Source organism: Propithecus coquereli, unplaced genomic scaffold (assembly GCF_000956105.1).
Source record: "Propithecus coquereli isolate 6110/MARCELLA unplaced genomic scaffold, Pcoq_1.0 Scaffold27, whole genome shotgun sequence".
NCBI classification, from domain to species: Eukaryota; Metazoa; Chordata; class Mammalia; order Primates; family Indriidae; genus Propithecus; species Propithecus coquereli.
In genome coordinates this window covers 9,580,456-9,604,817 of record NW_012148285.1, presented here as the reverse complement: position 1 = coordinate 9,604,817, position 24,362 = coordinate 9,580,456, and the positions used below count along the sequence as shown (strand labels likewise).

The 24,362-nt window shown below is 54.2% G+C and overlaps 1 protein-coding gene across 1 annotated transcript in view; it reads right to left on the bottom strand.

The window, feature by feature from the left end:
- Window positions 1–12,975: 12,975 nt before the first annotated feature.
- The window catches only part of SNX29 (sorting nexin 29), a 496,896-nt gene continuing 485,509 nt past the window's right edge, over window positions 12,976–24,362 (bottom strand). Inside the window, exon 21 of the mRNA XM_012647575.1 lies at window positions 12,976–13,291. Coding sequence (XP_012503029.1) covers window positions 13,162–13,291 — 130 coding nt within the window. The 3' untranslated portion in view covers window positions 12,976–13,161. The remainder of the gene's footprint in view (window positions 13,292–24,362) is intronic.

The window sequence follows — 24,362 nt, the reverse complement described above, 5'->3', positions numbered from 1 at the left end:
AAGGCCCCTGTTTCCTTGCTAGTTGTCACTTGGGGGCTGCCTCCAGCTCCTCAGGGCTGCCTGAACTCCCTTCCACATAGCCCCTTCCCTCTGCAAAGCCGGCCACAGGACTTAACATCCTTCCCACACTTTGGATTTCTGGCCTCCTGGCTCGGCCACCTCTAGACCCAGATCTAAAGGGCTCACGCCATTAGGTCAGGCCCACCATGTAACTCCTTCTTGAGTAGCTCGAAATCAACTGATCAGTAACCTTAATGACATCTGCAAAATCCCTTTTGCCTCCACATGAAGTGACATCCCATAAGTCCTCACTCTGGAAGGTCACTGGGGCTGTCCTAGATGTCTGCCTACCAGGTTATTCAAATAGACTGGTCAGAGTGGGCCTTACTGGCTGAGGTGCTCACACTTGAGCAAAGACTTCGAGGCAGATCCTCCTAAGCAGAAGATACAGTAACTTCAAAGGCCTCAAGGTGAGGGCGTGATGCCCAGGGGAGGTCAAGGCAGCTGGAGGAGCTGAGGGCAGAGTCCTGGGAGATGAGGCTGGGAGGCTACTAGGGGCTGGAGGGCATGTGTCACATAGGCTATTGTTAAGGACTTTGGATTTTACTCAAAGAAATGCAGAGCCATTGGAGGGGTTTGAGAAAAAGTGACACTTTCTGGTGGAAAATTTAGGCAGCTGAGTCAAGAGTCACGCATAGGAGACCGGGATGGAAGCAGGACCAGAGATGAGAACGCCATGATCCAGGTGGGAGGGCAGGTGCCTGGAGGAGGGTGGCCCAGAAGACAGATGTGCCAGGGCCTGGATGTATTTTGGCAGGAATTACCGATAAGCCAGGTCTATGAGGCATGCCAGAAAGGAAGGAGGACGGAAAGATGATTCCTAAGGTTTCCTGCCTGCTCGTGTAGTTACTCCGGGACCCTGAGAGGGGAAGACCAGGCGCTCTGTGTGGACATGTTGGGTTTGAGATGCCGGGTGGAGCTGCCAAGTAAGCAGGTGACGGTACAGGTCTGGCACTTTAGGGGCAGCACTGGTTACAGATGTAAATTTGGGAGTCAACGGGATATGGCTGCTGCTTGCAACCAGGAGACTGACGTCACTACAGTGGAGAGCAGGGCCGGGACCGAGCACTGCAATGCTCCACAGAGAGCAGCTGAGGGGCTGTGTCCAGAGGAGGAGGAGGGAAGCCAGGAGAGGTGGGAACTCAGACAAAGGGTTGCGAGGAGGAGAGCGCGGGCTGCCCTGTCAGATGCTGTAAATGGCCCAGTAACGTGAGGACCAAGACCCAACCGTCGGGCGTTGCTATGTGGGAGTCATTGGTGACCTTAACACAGGCGCAGTTTCGGAGAGGTGGTGGGGCAAACGCCATGTCAGGGGGTGTTCAAGGGAGACTGGCAGGAAAGGGACATGTATGAAACGTGTACGAGTCAGGACAGGGGAGGTTATGCCGCGGTGATGAACACCCCCAGGGTCCCTGTCTTCACACAGTAAGCTCATTTCTTGGTCATGTCTGTCCCATATAGCTCAGCAGCAGGGCTTTGGCCACTGTGGTTCCCTGGGACCAGGGCGGGTCGAGGGTCTCTCTCAATGTTAACTTGCGTGACCACCAACCGCAGCAGAGGGAAGGAAGGCAGGTCCTGCACCAGCCTTTCGAGCTGTCGCCTGGAGTGGATACGTATCGCTTCCTTTCAGAGTTCTTTGGCCAAAGCCAGTCACGCAGCTGCTAGGTCTAACTCAGCGCCTAGAAGGAGAGAACTAATGAATGGCACTAATGAATAACACAGAAGCCGTAACCTGTCGTTGAACTTTTTTTGTGAATCACTTTATTCATTTGAAAAATATTCGAGGGTGCACTGCTATGCCGGGAAGTCATTCCAGGGGCCGAGATGGTGGCAGTGAGTACAGCAGAATCCCACCCTCGCTAAGCGCGCGGGGCGGTGGGGTAGACCAGCCACGTGCTAGTGGACAATTCACTTGGGATAAAATAGATCGTGGTGGGGTGTGTGGGGCATTATGCAGATGGAATAGCCAGGGAAGGCCTCCCTGAGGAGACTGCATATGATGAGGAGTCAAAGGTACAAGCATTCGTCACAGTGTCACCTTGAGTCCAGGACTAGCTGGGCCCAGGGAGTCGGGTGCCAGGGGCAGGTGGTGGCAGGAGTCAGGGCCACGGTGAGGCCTGGCGTCTCCACCTGAGCCCACACAGAGCTGTTGGCGGGTTCTCGGCACACGGACGCCATCTGATTATATTTTCAAAACATCACTTGGTACAATGGGATAACTCGGTGATAACAGAATGAATTATTGATACAACACCGTGGATGAATCTCAAAAAGATGACACCAAGCAGAGGAAGCCAGAGACGACTAGCAAGTGCCGTGTGATTTGATTTACGCAATGCCTGGGACAGGCAAGCTGATCCATGGCAACAGGAGTCCCAGGGCGCTGCCTGGTGGGCTGGGGGTGGGAATTAACCGGAAGGGGGAAGGAGGGGACTCTGGGATGAAGAAGAACCTGTGTTTTGTTTTGCGAAGTGGTCACACCGCTGTGTTACATATGTACATGTGACGTACACATACATGCACCTGTTGTATATTTGTGTATATATTACATATTTACATTATGCACATGTATCTACGTATATATAAATATAAATTAACTATTTAGATTATTGTGGGGAAAAAAGATCAGGAACAGTACGGAGACCAGCTGGAAGGCTTTTGGGGTGTCCCAGGCACCTGCAGGGTACGGTGGCGACGGGTGGAGCAACGTAGATGGATTTGGGTCGTGTGTTAGTTTCCTCCTAGGGCCTTTGTCACAAATGACCATGAACTTGGCAGCTTAAAAGAACAGGGGTTTCTTCTCTAGCAGTTCTGGAAGCTGCCAGTCTGGAGCCGCGGTGCCGGCAGGGCCCTGCTCCCCCCAACCCCCGAAGGCTCCGGGGAAGGAGCGCTCTTAGCCTCTCCCTGACTCCGGTGGTCGTCAGCAGTCCCGCGCGTTCCTCGCTGGGTAGCTGCGTCACTCCAGTCTCCTCACGTGGCTTCTGTGTCTCTAGCTGTCCTTTCCTGTCTTGTAAGGACACTAGTCCCTGGATTTAGGGCCCACTCTCACCTGGTGTGACCGCATCTTAGTTTAACTGCATCTGCAAAGACTGTGTCCAAATAAGGTAACATTTGGAGGTTCTGGGTGGACCCGAACTTGAGGGGGGCACTAGTGACCCACGAGAGACAGATTTTGGGGGTGGAGCAGGAAGGGCTCGCTGATGTGTTGGGTGTCGTGGGGAGTGGGTGGTGGACGAAAAGTCATGTGTGACTCAAGTTTGAGTCTGAGCGAGCGGGTGGAGGCGCCCCCGCCGAGATGGGATTAAAGGGAGGCAGCGGGTCTCGGAGCGGCGCCGGTTCTGTTTGAGATGCCCGAGTCTGTGGGTCTAGAAACTGGGGGAGTCGCAGGGCAGGGACGGCGTTCAGGGCGATGGGTAAGTCGTCTGGGGGACAGAGACAGAAAAAGGCTGAGCATCCAACCTTGAACCTTGAAATCAGGAGATTTCAAGACAAAGGCGCAGACTGCAGGGCCACGGCGCGTGTGAGCCCTCTTACGATAACAACAAAAACACAAAGATTGAGACACCGGTTACACTGCGGAGAGAAATCAAAATCGTTTCCGTGTGTTCATGTACCTTGACAGAGCAACCTACTCCAATTCGCCTGATCCATCTCGAGCAGGACAGCGAAACACTTCTGCTTTCCAGAGGATGAAAAAGCTATTACAATACTCGGACTCAGAAAATTTCCAGCCTCAGGCCCATCTAGATTTTTCTTTTCTTCTTGCCAGGGTGAGGTGACCACACAAGGGACTTGCTGAGAGAGCCCTTCTGCACGGGCACGGGATTCCCAGGTGCGGGAGAACAGGGCGTTCCTCGAAGCTTTCTGCTTCCAGCAACCTTGTCCTCAGAGACGGTCTCTGGGATGAGGGTCACCCGAGGTCTCGTGATCCCAGGGTGCTTCGGGGCGCAGGTGCACCCCCATCCGCTGCTTCAGGGTTTGCAGCCACCTGGGCAGGGATTTGAAATGGAGGCTGAGAGACCAACGTGTCCCCCTCATCCAGGCCGCACCTGCTTGGGGGCCGGGCAGAGCTGGGTGCAGTGATCACTGACACACAAGTCAGAGCCTGTCCCCGCAAGGCCAAAGGTCTAATTCGCATCTTTGTGGCCAGCCTTTGAGAGAAATCTTGTGGATGAAGGTAGGATAATTGGGCCTTTTAACCAAAAGCGATGGCAAAAAGCCCCAAAGATAAATGATCATTCATTCATTTAATTACTCATTCGCTTAACAGATACCTACTGGGTATCTATTTATGCTACAGCATTGGTGACTGAAGCCAACATGGTCCCTTCCCTCTGGAGCTAAGTCTCACAGTGGCAGCTGCATTACATGAGCAAATTTAAAAATCCTGTCCAGGGTTTGAGAGGCTGGAGAGGGGTGGAGGGTAGCCGAGGAGGGGGAGGGAAGGTTTCTTTGGGAAAGTGACCTAGAAGTCGGGCCCTAACGATGAGTAAGGCAGGAAGAACAACCCAGGCAGGGGAACTGGTATGTGCAAAGGGACTGGGGTAGGTACAGGCTTGGCATGCCAGAGTCACAGGAAAAAGAGCAGGGAAAGAGAAAAAGGCACAAGACACGTGCAAAAGTAGGTTTGGGTCAGTATGAAAAGCGAGAGTAGAAGGCACAGGAGGACGTGGGAAGGGACCACATGGTTCTACGTGGCACCTCTCCTCCCGTCTTCCATCCATTCAATGCGTCCAAAAACATTGAACTTCACCCACCTGCTGAACCTGCTCTGGTGCTCGTGGCCCACTGTCTGGGGACTCCTCCCCCGTGGGAGCAGGGGAGACCCCTTCCTGGCCAGAGGTCTCTCCCTCCCTCCTCCTCTCTCTCCCCTTCCCCCTCTCTCTCTCCCTCTCTCACCCCCTCTTCCCCCCTACTCTCTCCCTCCCTCCCTCCCGGTTTGGAAAATCTATGAAGTTCTGCAGACATTTGTGGACCCTGCAGTGGCCCCTCGCTGCTATGTATTTAATCCTCCCGTGCCTGGGTTTGCTCATCCGGAAGGAGGGGACAGTCACAGCGCCTGCCTTACAGGACTGTGGGAAGGAGTCATTCGTGCAAATGACTCCACACCAGGCCTGGCATCTCCTTGGCATTCAGCGGATGTCTGCACTGAACGCTTCCCCTCACTTCGGGTCGTTTCCAAGGCGGAAGGTGGCCTCCGAGCTCAGGCCCAGCTAGCGTCTGTCCCAGGGTGACAGCTCGTCGGGCTACTTGGAGATGTACAGATTCAGAAATCCGTGCAAATGGGACTTCTATGAGAGCATCGCTTCACTTTTCCCCATGACCCTCGAATTGGCCCTCTGTGTTCTTGGTCTCCATGTAAATATTGCTTAGGACAAGGCGAGAGGAAGGACACAGCAGGGAGACACAGCAAGTGGACGCATGAGGTAGCAGTCAGGATGTTCACACGATGACATCGTGAAATAAGAATAAATTTTTTTCTGGAAAAGGCACATCTCGGCTGTTCCCTTTCCCATGTCCATGGGACCTCGGGGGTTGGGGTGAGTCAGGTGTCTTGGGAAGGCAGAGGTGAGGCCACGGTTTGGGACATTAAGTTAAATAAGGTAAAACGTATTCTTCTGCACTTGTGTGACGTTTACTGAGCGCCCTCCGTGTGACTGTTTCGCAGGCTGCAACTTGGCTATGAACAAAACTTGGGCCCTTCCCTCTGGGGCTTATGTCCTCGTCAGGGAGACACACGAACAAACCTACACGGTGTCCAGAGGTGATGCGTGCTTTGGGGAGTGACAGCAGAGCCGAGGGTGCCGGGGGTCTGCTGGAGCCCGTGTCTGCAGCAGGCCGTGCAGGACAGCTGTGCCGATCAGGACTCCAGGGACAGGAGCTCCCCAGTCCCATCAGACTCCCTGGGGGTGGGGCCTGGGTCACCTAGAGCACCCCGGGTGACGCCAACGTACAGACAGGTTTGGGAGCCACCGTCACAGGGCGTTGATGATACAACATCCTCTCTCGATAGGGTTTGGATTGTGCAGAAGCCGTGACGCGAGGGAGCGATGAGATCTCATTTACGTCTTTACTCCTTTAAAAAGCGGAGGAGCAGGAGGGAGGGCTGAGATCAAGGGAGTGACACAGACTGATGCGAAGGTCGCCCTGCGTGCTGCATGGGGACCAGATCGAACGGTGGTGCCGTGGAAGGGGGCGTCGGGAGGGTGGCGCGGCATCCCCAGCACCGGGCCTGGAGGACAACGTGGCTCAGACCGCAGTGGGGACGGGGTCAGGTGCGAGATCTGGCGCCAGGGTGGAGCCAGGGGTGTTCACCGCCCACTGGATGGGAACGAGAGAGGGGAGAGTCCAGGGCTGACGGTCTCCGCAGCTTTCCCCAGCCCAGGGGAGCAGCAGTTTTGGGGCACGTCAGTGCAGCCCGAGGCGCTCGTTAGGCCGTGCGGATGGAGGCGCTGGCTGGGCAGTGGGATGTGAGGCTGAGGCCGGGGGTCGGGACCGCCCTCCACAGAGCTGCGCTGCCCAGTGCGGGAGCCGCTAGCCGAGTGGGCTCCTGAGCAAGCGAAATGCGGCTGGTCCCAGGCGAGATGTGCACTAAGCTTAAAATATATACCAGGTTTCGCAGACTCAGTATCCCAAAATGTAAAATATCTCTAAGTTTTAAAATAAGGCTTGCATATTAAAATAACATCTTAAAATAATGATTGCATATTGAAATGACATCTTAGATGTATTGGGTTAAGTAAAACATACTCTTCTAATTTTTACTCACATCTTTTTACATTTTTAATGGGGATACTAGGAAACTTTAAGTGACATGTGACTCACATGCCATTTCTGTTGGACAGCACTGGTGTAGGTGGCAAGGGGGCGTCACCTAGGATGGGCTCGCAGAAGGACAGGAGCAGAGAGGCCTGGGGACCGTGCCCAAGACCCCTTGACATTCAGAGGCGAGAGACATGCGTGTGATCCAGGCAGTGGTGACCAAAGGGGGTGGCCGTGGGGTGGCAGGAGAAGCAGCGCACGGTCGGCCCTTGCAGTGTGCTTGTGGAAGCTTCTCCTGTGCCGTGTGACAGTGTGGGTCCAGGTGGAGAGTCACGGGCTTGGCTAGCGCTGGGCTTTCACCAGGCAAGCGTGAGAGGAGGGGCGAGGGAGACGGATGTCTGGAAGGGAGCAATCTGTGATTGTCACAGCCAGCCAGAGGAACCGAGGCTGGGAAGGAGGGAGCTGGCGAGGACGTGTGAGGAGTTCAGAGTAAGGGAAAAAGACCGTAGGTCTTACAGAATCATGAGCTAAATAAGCCTCTTTCCTTAATAAATTGCCCAGCCTCGGGTATCCCTCTACAGCAACACTAGATGGACTAGGATAAAGGGGGATGGGGGGAGGACAGCCCCGCTTGGGAGGGCTGCAAGGGAGTTCTGTCCTTGGAAGGCAGCCACGCCTGGAACCGGCCAGGACGCTGGGACCTCGCCGAGAGCTGAGGATGCGAGGGAGGCTGTTCGGTGTGTGCTGGAAACTAGAGGATGAAGAGGCTGGGGGCTTGGGACAGGCTGGGGTGGGGATGAGAAACTCCAGGCCAGGGGCAAGATGTAAACAGTTCCCTCACGCTGCTCCTCCGCCTTCAAGCTGGGTGCCCTTGGGCAGGCCGGGAGTCCGTGGGTGCTTAGTTTTCTCGACTGTTCAAATCCAAGGCGGGTACCCGCCTCGCTGGGTTGCCGTAAGCATTAAACAAGCAGGAAGCTGTGGCGTGCCTGACACGGTGCCCACGTCACAGCCCCTCCTGGGTCAGCATTTGCCCTGCGCCCCTCCAGCTCGGTCGGCCCAACTGTGGCCTTGCCCGGCACTGGCTCGGGGGCCCTGGGGAGAGCCCCCGTCATGCCTGGGGTCTTCTGATCCCGAGAACCTTTCTTTTCTTGGTTGGCATAATTAGGTTGAAAATGTAAGATACTTGCTGTGTGATCGTTTTAAGCTGATACAAACTACTTGAGGAGGGGGCAGTGTAGTGTTCCTTCTCATCCTTTGAAGCTCAGTTTAAATGTCACTTAGGCCAAGAGTTCTTGGCCCCACCCCCGGGGACATTTGGCCACAGCTGGAGACACTTCCGGTGGTTGTAACTAGAGAGGTGCTCCTGGCATCAGTGCAGCAGAAGCCAGGGATGCTGACCCTCACACGGGACAGCCCCCACCACACAGGGCGACCCGGCCCCAACTGTCATCTGAGGTTGACAGAGACCCTGGCCTAGACTGTTTAAAGTAGATTCTTGGCCCTGTTCTTTCTCTGATTTGTTTGTTTTTTCATGATACTAACTGCAGTCTGTAATTATCTGGGTGGTTGACTTAAAAAACAAAACAAAACAAAACCTTTGTATTGTCTGCCTCACATGTAATATAAATCCACGAGGGCAGGGACCTTATCTAGCTGACTGCTGTATGCCCAGTGCCTGGTATGCAGTAGGTGCCCAATAATTGTTTGTTCTAGGAGTGAATAAGTACGAACTTGTATTGAAGAGTGTTTTTTTTCTTTCTCCTATATGGAGTTTTGATTCTATATCTCCAATTTATTCGACCTGCCTAATAATTAACTCGAAATTAACTCAGGATTTTTGTTACATTTCAACTCTAACAAAATTGGTATCCGTCTAACCAGATCCTGTCATCCAGGAAATGTGAAATAGTGAATGTCCTTTCTGGAAGTTTTCATCACGCGTATATTAAGAGTTCCCCGAAATCCCTAGTTGTTGGAAAGAAATGGAGACAGAGACCATAAACCGAGTATCTAATTTATAAAATGTCACCAGTTTTATTTTGTCATTGTAAAGAGGTTTATATCTCAACCAGATTGTAACAAAATTACCACAGCTTATTCCAAAAGAAAATTTTAATACAAGAGATCTTAGAAAATTAAACACATTTGTTTAAAAATCCTGTCGTGTAAACTGTAACATAAGAGGGCAGTTAAGATAACACTACATGTCAGAGCGCATCTGCGGACCTGCAGGCTATTTACACACAGACGACGGAAGGCTCCGGGCCCCTCGCCTTCTGACCCCCTCACAGACGGCTCACTGGGACCTGATCGTAACTCTGACCAGGCGCCACCGAGCTGGGATTACCACCTCTCCTGCATTCAAAAGACTCACTCCCCCAAGAAGTCGGTGTCAGAGGAGTCAGGCAAAGCACTCTACCGACGGCCACGCCAGGGACGGCCAGGCTGCGGAAACAGACATTCCTTCCAGGTTGAACCCTAGAGAACAAAACTCCCCATTAGCTGCACCCCACCCCCTTCCTCTCTGGGCTCGTTTGAGTCACTCTGGTTGCAAATGTGCAATCCATGTGTCCTCAGCCCCAAGTTTTGCAGGGTACCCCCATCCTGTACCGATGGTGAAAAGAACCCTCAAAGGCGCGTGCGTGGCCTTTCCCCTGGCAGTTCACGGGGGCAGGAAGCAGAGCTGAGGACGTTCGAGGGGCTGGTGGTGGCCAGGAGGAGACAGGCAGTGGCTTTCCAGTTAGGACGAGAAAACATTTACGCACCGGTAAGAACAGAACCCCTGGACCTCGGAACACCACTGAATCTAGCATCTTCTAGTGGGGACACTTATCTGTGTTATAAGGTCAAAAATGACTTTCCTAAAAAAATGGTTTTTTAAATTTTTTTTCCTTTTTCTACAGAAAATGGGTGTAAGGAAGCCCATTCAATTTGGTGGTTAGGATTTAGGGACAAAAGGGCTCCGTGATAATTCAGAGCTACCAAAATCAGGCCCACAATGTGGCAATGGCTCACAGCCACAGTGAGAAATGCTCGAGGGGAGCCGGGCAGGGGCGCCGCGGGAACCGTGGGGCGCACTGTGGGACCCTCGCTGCCACGCCTGCGTTCCCATTGATCCAGTAGCTGAGGTTTTATTTTAGAAACATAATCAAGACCGTGTATTATAGAAACATTAAAATGAACGTTTTGGCACAGAAATGTTAGATAAAATATACAGTGCTACAATTGTGCAAAATTAGCACGGAAGCCAATCTGAACAGCAAATATTTAATGTTAGCTTTAATGAAATAATGCACAACATTTTGAAAAGTTCATTACAATAGACCTTGCTCATAAGCAGGCCTTCCAGAAATAGCCCGTGTCTGCCGAGTCGCAGCCTCCAGGCCGGGGAAAGGGTCCAGGCTGTCTGGCACTGTCCCCAGTGAAACACCGAGAGAAAGTCAGACGATTATTGCCTTTGGGGTTGAAACCTGGGCTGAGGCCGCCCCTTCCAGGGATGCCTCCTAGCCAGTCTGATGTGCTGGGGAAGGGGGGCCTTGGTTGGGTCTTCCTCAGGCAGGTCCTTGGAGCTGAAAGTCCAGCCCTTTCTTTGCCTTTAGTTACGTGCTGAGGACAGACTCCGAGGTGGCTGGAAGGTGCCGGCCAGGACCCTGGAGAACAAGGGAGGGGCTCCAGGCAGCACAGAGGGAGCCGTACCCCCGCGGGGGCCTGAGCAGGTGGGGCAGGGAGGCCCAGACCTGGTCCTTGGGGGTCAGGAGAGAAGCCTTCCGTGGAAGACTGTGCTGTCTCACGCCAACTGGGCGGACTGGTTGGGGCTTCGCTGTGTTTCTGACTCGGGGGGGTGATCACTAGGCCTCCGGTGCCTTGTGCGTCGTCAGCGACAGCTGTGTTATCAGTGGGCCGGCTGGGGGCACACGGCTTTCGATTGCGTCCGGTTTCAAAGCACAACGTGCAACCTGCCACTTCCCTAGAAAGTCAGTGTTATCAAAGAATTCCTCTTAAAAAGCGCCAAAGCCTGGGGCAGGGCCGAGGGTTGTGATGAGACCTGGTCCACACCCTCCCCTGGGGTTCACACCTCTTCCTGGGTCTTAGGAGATGGTGTCCTCTTTACACCCCATCTGGTGGATGTTAAGCTGGCTGCCACCCTGGGCCACGAGTGAGATTCGGAGGAGCTGGAACTCCAGACTGAGCTCAGGGCCAGGAGTCGGTCTGGGTTGGCTTACACCACTCTTGGCCTTCCTGTCTGGAAGTTTTAGGTCTCTCTTAAGGAGAGACATCTCTGCCCAGTCCCCCTCTCCTGAGACTGTCTCATCTCAGGGAGGAGAAGAAAGAAATGAGACGATGGCACAGCACCAAACTGGCAACGTTGTGTTCTGGCCCCAGTGGCCACAACGAGGATTCCTCCTCCCAGTAGACGGGGTCCTAGATGGACAAGGCCCTCGAGGGAGTGGCAGGCCCCTTTGGATTCTTTCCGAATGGGAGTGGGGCACTTTCTCAGATACCAACATGAAAGGTCACGGGGCTGAGTGGCAGAGGATGACGCATCTCCAGGGGGTGGTGTTTTGGGCACCAGGTCCCAGCCTTGACCTTGGTGTAGACCCAGGTGTTTCTGCCTCCTTCCTCCAGGAACCAGGAGGTCCCTCTCGCCACACCAGTGAGCAGGGCAGGAGTATTTCGAGCAGCGGGATGGGCTAAACCATTGCAGAATGTTCTATGTGATTCCAAGGTTAAGGCTTTGGGGAGCTGCTGACGGGCCTGTCACATCTGAGCCAAGAGGAGAGGCGATGATCTGCATTTGGTGATAACTCCAGGGTTCCTGCCTGATCACAAAAGAGGGGTATCCCCATGTGGCACCCCGACGTGCCTTGGGCTCCTTCTGCCTCACCTGGGCATGGTGGCCCCCTGGCCCAAGGCCACCCGTTTGGCTGTAGGGTGGTGTGTAAAGTATCTTGCCTTTCTCCTTAACTGCCCTGAATCAGTTTCCTTCTGGCTAACAAGGGGAATATACAGCATAAACCTTCCAGGTGATTCTGTCTAGTTTTTCTCCAGCTAGGAAATGGCCCATGCTCACCTAAGTAACAGCCATGGTTAAGCCAGTGAGCTGGAGCAGTCCTGGGCAGGCTCTGTCTTCTGACGCACGTCTCCACCCGCGGCTCCATCAGCCTCGGGTCAAGGTGCCACTCGACTTAGGACGTTGTGAAATAGACTATGCAGGACTATCGAGTTTCTTAATAGTCCCCAGAAAATGCAACCTCTTCCTAACTCCTCTTGGCATCCGAGGACAGCTCTTGACCGGGGTAGGAGACACTTCGATGATCCTGGAGGCTGAAGCCAGCCAACAGCCCCAGTCGTTCAAGGTGCTCTGACATGGGCTTGGAGGAGGAAGAGAAGGAGCTTCGGGGGCCACTGTGCTGCCTGCCCAGGCACCTGGGCTCTGAGACGGGAGGGACAGACAAATCCACCTCGGGGGCACAGGCAGGGGAGCACAGACGTGTGTCTTCGGTGGGGGGTGATGAACGTGATCTGTCCAGGGCGCACACTGTGTCCAAGGTCGCAGAGGTGGAGCTGGGTCTGAAAACCCACGGGACCTTCCGCAGCGGTTCCCAGAACCAAGTCTCTAGCGACCGCGAGGCCATGGTCAATGATTTCAGGACAGGTAACGGGGTTTGCTACTGACAGGATGTCCGAGTCCCTACCCAGCCTGACAAAGGTGCACGTGGACCTAGGTGACTGGTCCTTCCTGAAGCCAGCCATCGGGAGGTAGGGGGAAGTTCTCTAAGAACCAAAGTTAAACTCACCAACGGCTCTGGGGCAAGGCCAAAGGAACGTCTCCCTGGAGGGGCCGTGGTGGTGACAACGGCGGGTGTGTGATCACTGTTGGTGCAGAGAGAAATGGAACGAGACCATCCTCCCAGCCACAGGCTCTGCAGGCAGTTACGTAAAAAGCAAAGAGAGACTAACAGTCGTTCTGATTCCCACGTGGGAAAGAGTCAAGAGATGGTTTCCGAAGGAACCGTCTGACGTGCGGCATCAGAGTTGTGCATCTTAACCGGGGGGGCACCTCGCCTGAGCTGGAGAACCAATGGCCCCTGTCCAGGGCAGACCCTGGGAGAACAGTGACCACATGTCCGAGTCCGTCCGGCGAGGAGCCACCTTGCTCTGAGGACAGGAAGCACGGCAGCTCTGGGACTCAGTTTAATTGGGGTGTCGTGTGACAGGTGTGCTCTCTGGGGTTCACTGGGCGTGGTCGTCATTCTGAGGTGGGAGGGGCCAGACACCATGGAGGGGTGGAAGCAGCTGGCGCCACATGAAGGGCCCGCGTCTGGGGTTCCATCGAGGTCAGAGGTCACCGCTCTGGGGCTCCACGTTGCGAGTCTCCCTGGGTTGCCCTCGGGACAGCTTGGGGAAGCGGGAAGCTGCTTTGGGCCGGCTGTTCTTGTTCAGTGGCTCTCCGGGAGGGGTAAGGTCACTGCAAGACAGAGTGGGAAGAGAATCGGGTTAAGGCAGGGAAGGGCCAGGGGTGGGAGCCGTCACAGCTGGAGTGGCCAGTTGCTACCCAGCTGTGACCAGCGAGTGCAACTAGGCGAAATGAGAAATCCATGTTGCTGCGTGAACCGCCATCTTTTAAAAGTGTGGCTAAGCCAGCTCGTGGGGCCACCTTTCTGGACCTGGTCCACTGAGGCTACGAAAGAATGCACTAGTCAGGGCTTTCTTCCCATTTTCCTTGCTCTTCCTAAAAAGGCACATTTCGAAGTCAAAGAAAAAATACTTGGGAGAACACTGTAAAGTCTTAGAAGATACGTAGCAAAAACCTAGGCTCAGGCGTCCTGTGGGCCTTACCCTAAGGAAACAGGGTCCTGCCAATGTCTAACGGTAGGGATGCTCCTCACAGCCGCGTGCGAAAGAGCCCAAGGGGTGCACGGATGCTGGCTGTGCACGACCACATTGCAGCCACCAGGCCTGCGTTCACGGACCCGTAAAAGCGTGCAATTAGAACACGGGTTACAGCAATGTGGGCAGGTACAACGCGCTGTGTGTAAAGAAACAGCAGAAGGATTTGTTCGCTCATTCCATGAATGTTTCTCGAACACCAACGCTGGCCCAGCACAATTCCAGGTGACGGAGCTAGAGATGGTCTCCCAGGTCCCCTGGGATTCGCAGTCCCAGCAGGGCTAAGGATCATATGTGAGGAAGACCTAGGTTACACGTCAGCTGGGCCCTCCCTGAGAAGCCAACCTAGGGTGCTGCTCACAGGAAGTGCCCGGGGAGGGGGGGGGCCAGAGGACAGCACGAGTGAGTGTCTGGTGCAGGAGGCCCCCAGCACACCTGAGGGGACATGGAGAAGGCCGGGGTGCCGCTGCTGTAGGCATGAATGCAGAGTGGTGAATAGACGGGGGCTTAGTTCCCTATGGCTGCTTTAAAAACAAACAAACAAACAAAACCACACCCTTAGTGGCTTAAGGGAACATACATTATAGTTTTAGAGGTCAGAATCCAAAGCCTTACAGGGCTACAGTCAAAGTGGCTGGCAGGGTTTTTTCCTCTGGGGGACCGTGCCTTCCCTCCCCCACTCCAGCTCCTAGAGGCCGCCTGTGTGCTCGGCCTGGTCCTCCAGCTGCAGAGCCGGCAGCGTAGCATCTTCACGTCTCTCTGCCCCCCCACCTGATCATCTCCCCACCTGCAAGCAGTGAGGGACACAGTCGTAGGTTCCAGGGATGAGGACTCTGTCCACCACGGGCTATTTGGATAGGAAGTCACGTCAACAGGGCTTGGCAATTGATCACACACAATAATCATCTCTAAATGGTAACATGATAGATGTTAAAAAATAACTCTTTACTTTAAAAGACAAATCTGAGATTAATGTTCATGCTGTGTCCCGGGCCCTGTCACAAGATGAGCAGCGGCAGCTCAGAGAGGACCAAGGACACCCACCGGGTAAGTGGCAGATGGGGACTGTCCACCACGAGCTGTCTCCGAGTCCAGCCTCACAAACAGGTGAGTCAAGGAAAGACTCACATTCATAAAGAATTTGGCCCCTTTATGAACTCCGAGATACGGCACACTGCAAACCCTCCTTGGTGCCCCTCAATTCCCCACGTATGTCCGACGTGGGGAACAGGCTGGAACCTTCTCCGAAAAGGCCATCGCAGTCTTTCTGGAACTGATCAGTACCTGGGATGAGCAGGTTCTAAGCTGCTGTGTCCTGACACAGCAGAGGGTGGGCTCTTAGCAGGGCCCCCAAAAAGCTACAGTGATGGGGGAGAGACGGGTACCGGGCAGGGGTGTTTACAGACAGCCTGAAGAAATGAGTCCGTGAGCAAACAGGTGCGTGTTCCAGCCTGAAGAGGTGTCACGTATCCCGTAGTGAAGGGGAGAGGACCATCCATCCGAGAAATTGCTTCCCTGGAGCTGGGGCTACACCCTATACCAGGCTCTGAGAAAACAAAGCTAAAAGACTCAGTTTCCCCCTTCCGGTGGCTCAGAGCAGAGTTGGGGGCTGAGTGACCACACAAAAGCCACGCAGGGAGAGGCCCCTGGTGGATGAGTATGGCTGAGCAGAAGACAGAGGGAAGGAAAGAACATTCCAGCCAGGAAAGGGCCGAGGAGGGCACTGCACAGATGCCGGGACCGCCCCTGAGCGGTGAGCTGCAGCGCGCAGAGATCCACGAGTTCCAAGTCATTACTCAGGGCGGAGCCCCCCCAGTCAGAGGTAGGAGTTGACTCCCCAAATCAACATCTTTCGGAGTCGGAGTGGTTCCCCCAGCCCTGGACCTGTTCCTTTAGCCACTGACATTACTCACCAAGGACATAACACAGGGAACAAAATCCAGCTGCCATCAATCTTCACTGTCACTGCTATGACTATGACCAAAATGGTGACTGAGGACACCCACGGAGAACATGGGCCACGGCCTCAGGCGCTACATTCAGGTGAGGGGAGACCCTACCCCACACCCTCCCTCTTCTCGCTTGGAGGGCGCTCTCGGGACAGGCTCTAGGCCAAAACCAGACTCACAGGTCCACAGAGCCTTGAAGCTCATATCTGGTACCAGGATCAGTGAGGCCACTTTCGGGCCGTGCATGACGGAACTGCAGCATCTTTATTGTGGAAAGTGACCGTCACTGAGGCCTGGGGACACCCTGCCCAGAGCTGGGATCACAACAAACTGAGATCTTTTCTGCTTTCCACGTTTCCCTTGTATCTGTGATGCTGCTATATAACACCCAAGGTTTTTCCTTTGATACCTTTATTTTTAGGTTACCTGGGCCCATGCAAAAACATCCCCAAACCACGGTTTTAAGGCACATGGAAAATTTTAGAAACCCCTTGTGCATCACTTCTAGTTTACCTTGCTACCCCACAGCATGGGCGGATGTTACTTTCTTGCAATGCAAGTCCAGGGCAGCATGAACGAATCTCATAGAACCCTCTAGAAAAGGCAAAACTAGATAGGGACAGAACACTACAGAGGGAGAGAAAGGGGAGGCCCTGGGGACAGAAAGTCCTGGCCTATGCCCGGCTCTTCTGTCACCAGCACGGGGTGGGATATGTATCGCAACAGTTTCAAAAAGGGTGCAAACAAAGGGGGATCACAAGGTCTGCCCTGTAGGTTTCTGTGACAGAGCAAAGGCTCATGTGCAACACGTGGGGCCTGTGAGGTGCTGCCCAGTGCCTGGCCTCTCCCTGCACCTGCTTTGGCCCCTGTTGGAACCACCTCTAGCACAGCTCGCTCCTCCGAGAAAACCAGAGGCTTCCTTCCCTGGTTGTGGGGCCCCCTGTCACCAAGTTGGGCTGACACCCTGTACCTGGCTCTCAGCTGGAGGAAGGCAGAGAACCAACCTGCTGAGCAGTAGTGGTCACCGAAGACACAGCCCAAATGTCCTTCCATCTCCCCCCTCCTGCTGGGAGAGAGCTCCCTTTCCTGGCCCGGTCCCGTTAGGCTGTGAGTGTCCCTGACACGGGCCCATCTCTCCCCACTGCTGGCAACCGTCAGGCACCAAGGGCGTCTGTGTCTGCGCAAGGGTACCTGCCAAGAGCCCCAGGTGTGATTGGGTGCACCACAGGGTGTGCTGCCACCAGCACGTGGGTGAAATTGATCTGGTCTCAACCACTCCTCGGTGAAAATGGCCACTGGGAGGGGTTTGCTCTACACTTCACTTAGGAACTGGGGGTGGAGAGCCAGTCCATCTGCCGGGAGCACAGCCTTGCACGGGACCTGCCTATACGAGGCTAGCCCCCCTGGAACACAGGACTGAGCTGTGTGTGCTGCAGGAACGTGGCCACTGGCCTCCAACTTGATGAATCTCCATACTCATGGGAGCTGGAAAAACTCAGTTCTGCCTGCCCTGCATCTTGGGGCCTTTGGATCTATGGGGTGCGAGGGAGGGGCTCTGCCTTCTGCATTGGGTGGTGGTGAACAATGTCAGCCGAAGCACACCAGGCTAAACAGCCTCTGAATTCGTGCCTGGGCCCCAGGACTGCGTGGTGGTGGCCCCGTGGGGATCCAAATCTACCTGTGTGCTCCCTGCTACTCCATTACTATCTAAGATTTCTCTGCTTCCCGCCCCTTGGTTTGAACTGGGGCTCTGAGGGTTCCACCATCCATACATGACCCAGAGAGGGCTCCCGGAAGGTAGGACTGGGTCTGGTTCTTCAGATCCCCACAGGTCCTTAACCCCAAAAGGCACTTGATTTGGGATGGATTAAAGACCACTGCTTGGCAAGTCTTGGGCTGGAAACATTATGCAAATTCTTGTATCTTTATGCCAGCCTGAGGAAAGGGGTGCTATCCCAGTTTTACCGGTGTGGAGATTAAGGAGCAGAGGCTGATCTTTAACATGCAGTTTGAGCTCAGAGTCTACAGGATCAGATCAGTGGCAGCATTCGATTCTCACAGGAGCGCAAACCCTACTGTAAACGGCACATGCGAGGGCTCTAGGTTGCAGCTCCTTATGAGAATCTAATGCCTGATGACCTGAGGCGGTGATGCTAGCGCTGGGGAGTGGCTGCAAACACAGATTCTCATTCGCAGAGGTTTGACTGCACTTGAATCATCCCAAAACTATCCCCTCGACCCCTGGTCCGTGGAAAAACTATCTTCCATGAAACCAGTCCCTGGTGCCAAAAAGGTTGGGGACTGCTGGTTTAAAAGAAAAAAATTAAGAAGTTACAGTAAGCTAAGGTTAATTTAGTATTGCAGAAACCTCTTTTTTATCAATTTAGTGTAGCTCACGTGTACGGTGTTTATGGCATCTACAGTAGTGGACAGGAATGTCCCAGACCTTCAAGTTCACTCACCACTGACTCACCCACAGCAATTTCAGTCCTGCAAGCTCGTTCATGGGAAGGGCCCTAGACAGGTGTACCACATTTTTACGGTACGTTTTCTATTGTTAGATACACGAGTATTGAGCACTGTGTTACAATGGCCTACAGTGTTGGGCACAGTCCCACGCTGTGCAGGCGTGTAGCCTGGGTGGATGAGGCTTGTGTAACGCCAGGATGCACACACAACAACGAAATCACGTAACGGCGCACTTCTAAAAACACATACTCATCGTGCTAAATGCCCTACGATCAAACTGAAACTCTGAGGCAGACAGACCCCCAAACAGACTAGTTTCTCTTGGAAACAGAAGATTCCAGCCTGAGTCAGTGTCATAAGGAAGTCCCCAAAGTAACCTGATGTTAGGTTTACACAGCTTTTTAAAAAAACATACAGCGGAGCCTATCACCCTCTCCCGAGTACAGCCCTTCACACCGCTGAGGAAGGAAGGGCCGTGGGACAGGTCATTCTCCAGCAAGACCCCTGAGGCACAATGGGTTGCAGTTAGATGGACCAAGGTATGTCACCTCAGCACTGGAGAGCCAGGCATTGTCTTTGCTGCCTCCTTTGTGTTTACTCATCAAACCTTCCCAGAAGCCAGGAGTGAGGTCCTGGTATTACTCGCTCTTTCAGATAAGGAAACTGAGGCACAGAAACGTTAACTGGCCCAGGCTTAAGAGCACCCGGAGGACAACACTAGGGTTTGGTGGCCGACAGTCTGAACCCAAGGCCAGCCCTCCCCCTTAACTTCTGCACCCTCATCCTGGGGTCGTTTCCCTTTCTACAAAAGTTTTACTGGAACGTGGCCCTGCCCCTTCACTCCTGTATTGCCTGCGGTTGCTCTCTCGCGGCGACGGCAGACGTGAGTAGTTGCAACAGAGGTTGAGTGGCGTAAAAAGCAAACATTTGTTATCTGAGCCCTGACTCGCCGCCACCTCTAGAGAAAGACCCCAGCAGGAGCTGCTGTCTCTGAGAACTGAGGCTGCGTTGGGTGCGGCAGAGGTTGCTGAGTGCTCTTGTGGAAAGATCCCTACACCCTGCAGATGGGAAGACTGAGGCTCAGAGACATCCGTGTCACCAGCAGCAGGACAGGGTGGGGAAGCAGGACCTCTGGGTTTGTGTAAGAGGCGGCCAGGAACGGACTATTTGAGTCAGCTGCTCCTGTACATAAACCAGCTCACTCAGCTCTCGTAATCCACCGACCAGGAAGGTGGCACCTCCGTCCTATCGCACAGAGGTGGAAACCAAAGCGCCCCAGTCTCACAATAGGTGGCTGAGTTGCTGTTCAGACGCAGTTCTCACTCCACGGCCAGAATCTGTTCTAGCCTATTGAAAACAGGGGCTCCCCGTGCTGGGTGTACTTTACAATCACCTGGGGGACTTTAAAAAACACACTTTTGCTCAGATGCAAGCTCCAAAGATTAATGTTGTATTGCGTTGGCAGAGCTTGGCCACTGTGGTTTGCAAAGCAGGCCCGGTGCTCCAGCGTGGAAGCTGGGGCAGAGAGCCACAACCTGTGAAAGTAGTCGTACTGTTCGGGGAGAGTCTGCAAATTTAAAGACCAGCCAACAAAAGAATAGTTCCATTTCTCTCTGAGGCTAAAGGGGGCTTTTTGGTGGGTTGGGAAACTGGTTAAACATTTGACAGCATTTGAACTTTCTAGAGAAACGACTTTAAACTGTTCCCGGAAGACGGCAGACCTGAGCACAGCCTGTTTGTGAGGGTTTGCTGGGGGGAGGTCCGCGTGGATGGCACTGAGTGTGGGCCACTGTCCCATCCCTCCAGACCAGGCCTCATCCAAGGGAAGAGGCTCACTGGATGGCACCTCGCTTAGGAGCAAGATCCCTTGGCTGGAGCTGAAGAAAGACTTGGATCAAAAGCACTTTCCCCTGCGCCCTGACCCTTTCTGCCTTTACGGTTCAACTGAAAACTTATTTCCATTTAAATATAACTGACAATTCTGGGCTTCCTTCGCAGGTTTCCTCCCAGAGTCTATTATGAAAATAGAAAAAGGTCCCATGTCAAAAACGAGACTAGCTCCATCTTCCTTTAAAAGGCAAAGAAAATAAAGCATAATCTATTCCTTCCTCCATCTTCCTTATCTCAGCTCTTCAGCCTCAATATACTACTTGAACTGTATTATTTCAGCTGTTTTTTGAATAGGTAACAGAAAGTGGTGCAAGATAAAAAAAAAAAAGCACACAGAGTTAAAGTGCATCTCCCTACCCTGGTCCTCCAGGAAACCACGGTTATCATTTTTTAATGTACCTTTCTAGAGCTATCCATGGCATAGGGAAGTGGAAGCATCTATGTATACACAGCTGTGTGTATTTATAATGCTTACATGTTTCTTATAGTTATTTCTCAGAATAGAAATTTCTTGTGCACCTTACTTTTTCCTCTTAATAATATACCACGGAGATTTTTCCAAATCCACACATACTGATGAGCCCTAGTATTCTAGTCCCAGGGTTGGCAAGCGTTTCCCATAAAGGGTCAGATTGCAAACATTTTAGGCTTTGGAGGCTCTTCGGTCTCTGTTGCAACTAATCTACTCTGCCTTTGTAGCAGGACAGAGGTGTAGACAATATGTAAATGAACAGGAGTGGCTGTATTCCAATAAAACTTTATTTACAAAAACAGATGCAGTTTGCTGACCTCTGTTCTAGTCTAAACCCTCTCTGGCTGCCTCCTCACAGGTGAACAGCCACACGGTGCAGTAGAGACCGTGGGCCTTAGGGCTGGGGTCCTGGGTTTGAACCACACTCTGTCCCTTGCCAGCTGTGTGAGAATGAATACAAGCATCTGCGCGGGCCTGGCCCGCATAGACAATGAATGGCAAATACTATGACAACGACAGCTACTCAGTGAAATGTCAAAATGCCGCCCCAAAATTTCCATCTGCCGTGTCCACAGAAATTACACGATTTAACATAAAGCCAAAGATGCCGACCTGGCTCCAAGTGTGGCCACACGTTCCAAGATGTTCCTTCATCTGTCCCCCACTCTCTCCTGGCCCCACTTTCTCTCTAGGCTCCTTATGGGGACATTTGCCCAGATGCTGTGACTTGTTCCTTCTTCCGGGAAGCCTGTACTGACCACTTGTCGTTAGATCACCTGTTCAATTTTCTGCTGTTCCCAACAGACCAAAACCACAGGCGAGCAGCAGCCTGGCCACAGCAGGTGCTGGAGAACACCCAACGTCCGTGCACGCTGGCAGCTTCAGGGCGCCCCAAGGCCCCTGGCTGGAGACTTGAACTGAGAAAGAGCCGGACAGAGCCAGACGCCCCCTGGGAAGCCCTGGTGGCCGAGGCTCAGCCCAGACAGTGCTCTTGAGTCCGGGACCTGCTCTCCCCACCAGCAGTACCCCCACCGTGCTCTGGGTTTTAAACTGGACTGTCTTGGATTCTGGCTGAGTGGACCGATGGTGGCCCCTGAGTAGCTGCTCTGCCGTGGGGCTTCGGCAGAGTCGACAGGCCTGGTGAATTTATGTGGCTTACGGGGAAGCCACCATCATGGAAAGCCCACGGAAGGCACCAGAGGTAATTCCCAGAGGGCCTCGCTCTCAAGGTGCCCAGTCCAGAGAAGACACAAACCATGGCCGCTCCCCCTGAAGCGCCGGTGCCGTCCGAGAGACGCACAATACCTGCTACGGAGACGCAGCGTGGCGGGGAGCTGGGGGCAGGTTACAAAGAAGGTGGCCGTGGAAAGTGGGGGCATTGCAAAGGGGAGGGAGAGGCTGTTCGGACAGGAAGACCGCGTGACCCAGGCAGAGGAACTGATCCGTGCTCACTTCCTATCGCCGCTGTAACAACCTACCACTAACTCAGTGCCTGGGAACAACACGCGTGTGTTCTCTCCCAGCTCTGGAGGTCAGGACTCCAGCATGGGTCACTGTGCTACCATCGAGGTTTCCTCTTGCCTTTCCAAACTCCGACAGCCACCTGCATCCCTTGGCTCATGGCTCCTCCTCACGCAGCATCTCCCTGACCCACCTTCTGCCCCCCAATTCCACTTTCAAGGCCTCTGTGACTACACTGGGCCCACTCAGAATCCAAGATGACGACCTTGTGTTGAGCTCAGCTGATGGGCACGCCTCATCCTTCCCTTCTGCCATGGAACACAGCACCGGTGCTGGGGTTCAGCGTGGGGACGGGGACACTGCTCTGCCCCCGCAAGTGGGCCATTCAGTTTCCCGGCCACCATTCATCCGCTCCTGTGTACAAGCCCTCCACCACAGTCCCACGTTTAATCCAGCGGTTTTACGAGGCAAGTGTCATTAGTCCCATTTAATAGATGAGCAAACGAAGGCTTCGAGAGGTTAAACAACCAGTTCGGGTCCCAGAGTGCAAGTCCGGCGGAGCGGGGAGCGGAAGGAAGGCGGGTTGATCGCTGCACCTACCTGCTTAACCACAGGCTGCATGATCCCCGAGGCCGCCCACCCCGTCAGCCCCCGGGGCCGGCCCCTAATGCACACCCTGGGTGCCGAGTCTCCAGTGAGCCACTGTGGGTGGTGACATTTCACACCTGTTTTCACAAGGCTTTGCTGGGACAGCTGAGTGCGTCTGCGAGACCCCACTGGGAGAGGACACCGGACACTGGCACCTGGTTCTCTTGGACTCCACTTCGCGTCCCTCCCCTTTGCCAAGCCTGCGCCGCGTCCTTTTGCTGCACTAACTCATGGCCGTGAGCAGGACTGTGCCCTGAGTCCTGTGAGGCCACCTAGCAAGTCACTGCCCCGGGTGGGCGTGGGGACCACGACGCACCGCCACTCTCCTGGCCTTCACTGCAGTCGTCGCTAATTATCTTCTCCCTTCACTGGTCACTTGCCGACTGTCCCCACTGCTGGCCTTGAGTTCCCTGACAGCGGGCCTACGTGTGCCGGACTGGGCGCCCTGTCTCCAGCACAATGAGGGAACTCACGGGCCAGATCCGCACTGCTGGGGGTCCAGCCTTGGGAACCACACACGAGAAAACGGAGGCCCCCAGTGGCAAGGTCACCAGCGAGACAGGGGCAGTCAGGGGTGGAAAGCGGGGCCCTGATTCCATGGTCCCCAAACCCCAGCCCGACTCCCACGGTGGCCCTGCACACCCCACCCCCCGCCACCTGGGAGAGGGAGCCCACTCTCCCCCAGAGGGTGTTAAGAACAGGCAAACTGAAGGCGAGAACGTGCCCTCCGAGGGAGAAGGGGCCGAAGCAGGCAGAGTCTAAGGATCACGCCCTCCTCGGGGACTTGCTTCGAGGTAGACGGAATCTTGGCTGGGACCCTGCCCTCTCCCCCACGGGCCACGCTGCTCGGCCCTTTCAGAACCGGAGCCTGCCCAGGTGTGCGCGCTGCACACGCAGCTGCAGTGCGCAGGTGCTGCACCAAGGAGGGGGCCATGCCAGGCCCGGCTCCCGCGGGGATGGGAGCGACCCCAGCTGCGCTGGCTGCGGTTCCAGCTGCAGGCAGCCTGGGAGCACCCCGAGCAGCCTGGCGTGGGGCAGCTGGCAGCACCCTGCTGGGCCTGAGGCAGGCAGAGGGAGGGGGATGCCAGGGAAAGAAGGCCCTTGGCCCTATGTGACCAGGCACCCCCAGTGTCCCCCACCCCTGCTCCTTTGGCTTCCTTGCTGGATCTCAAGCAGGCCCCGTACTATCAGCCTCAGGGCCTTTGCACTGCCGTTTCCTCTGCTTGACTCATTCCCTTAGGTCTTCACGCCATGTCAAACTACCCTTGTGGCCTTCTGCAACCACTAGTAACACATCTCCACCTGGCGTCTCCTCCACATATGACGACCTTTCTTCCTGTTCTCTCCACAGGAATCCCCATGTGACGTGTGTCTCCTTGTCCACTCAGTGTCTATCTGCCCCTTGTTTTATTTGCTGTTGAACTGCCACCATCTGCAATGGTGCCCAGCACACAGTAGGTGCACAATAAGTACTCAGCAGGGGAATAGAGGGTGAGATGGAGGGACTGAGGAATGTCCTCCGCGTCACCCCTGCTCACACCTGGAACTCGGACAGACCCTGGGGAGGACCAACCCAGCCCCATCTTACCTGTTACTGTTTAAACTTAATCCCTTTATTTTCACATATTTTGAAAGCAATTCTGATCATTTATATTTAAAAATTTCCTTTAATAAATGTACTTGCACAGAAGGTAGCTAGTGCTTCAATGTCTCTGTAATTTTCTCATCATGTTTTCTTACTTTTCTAGTCAAAACAACAG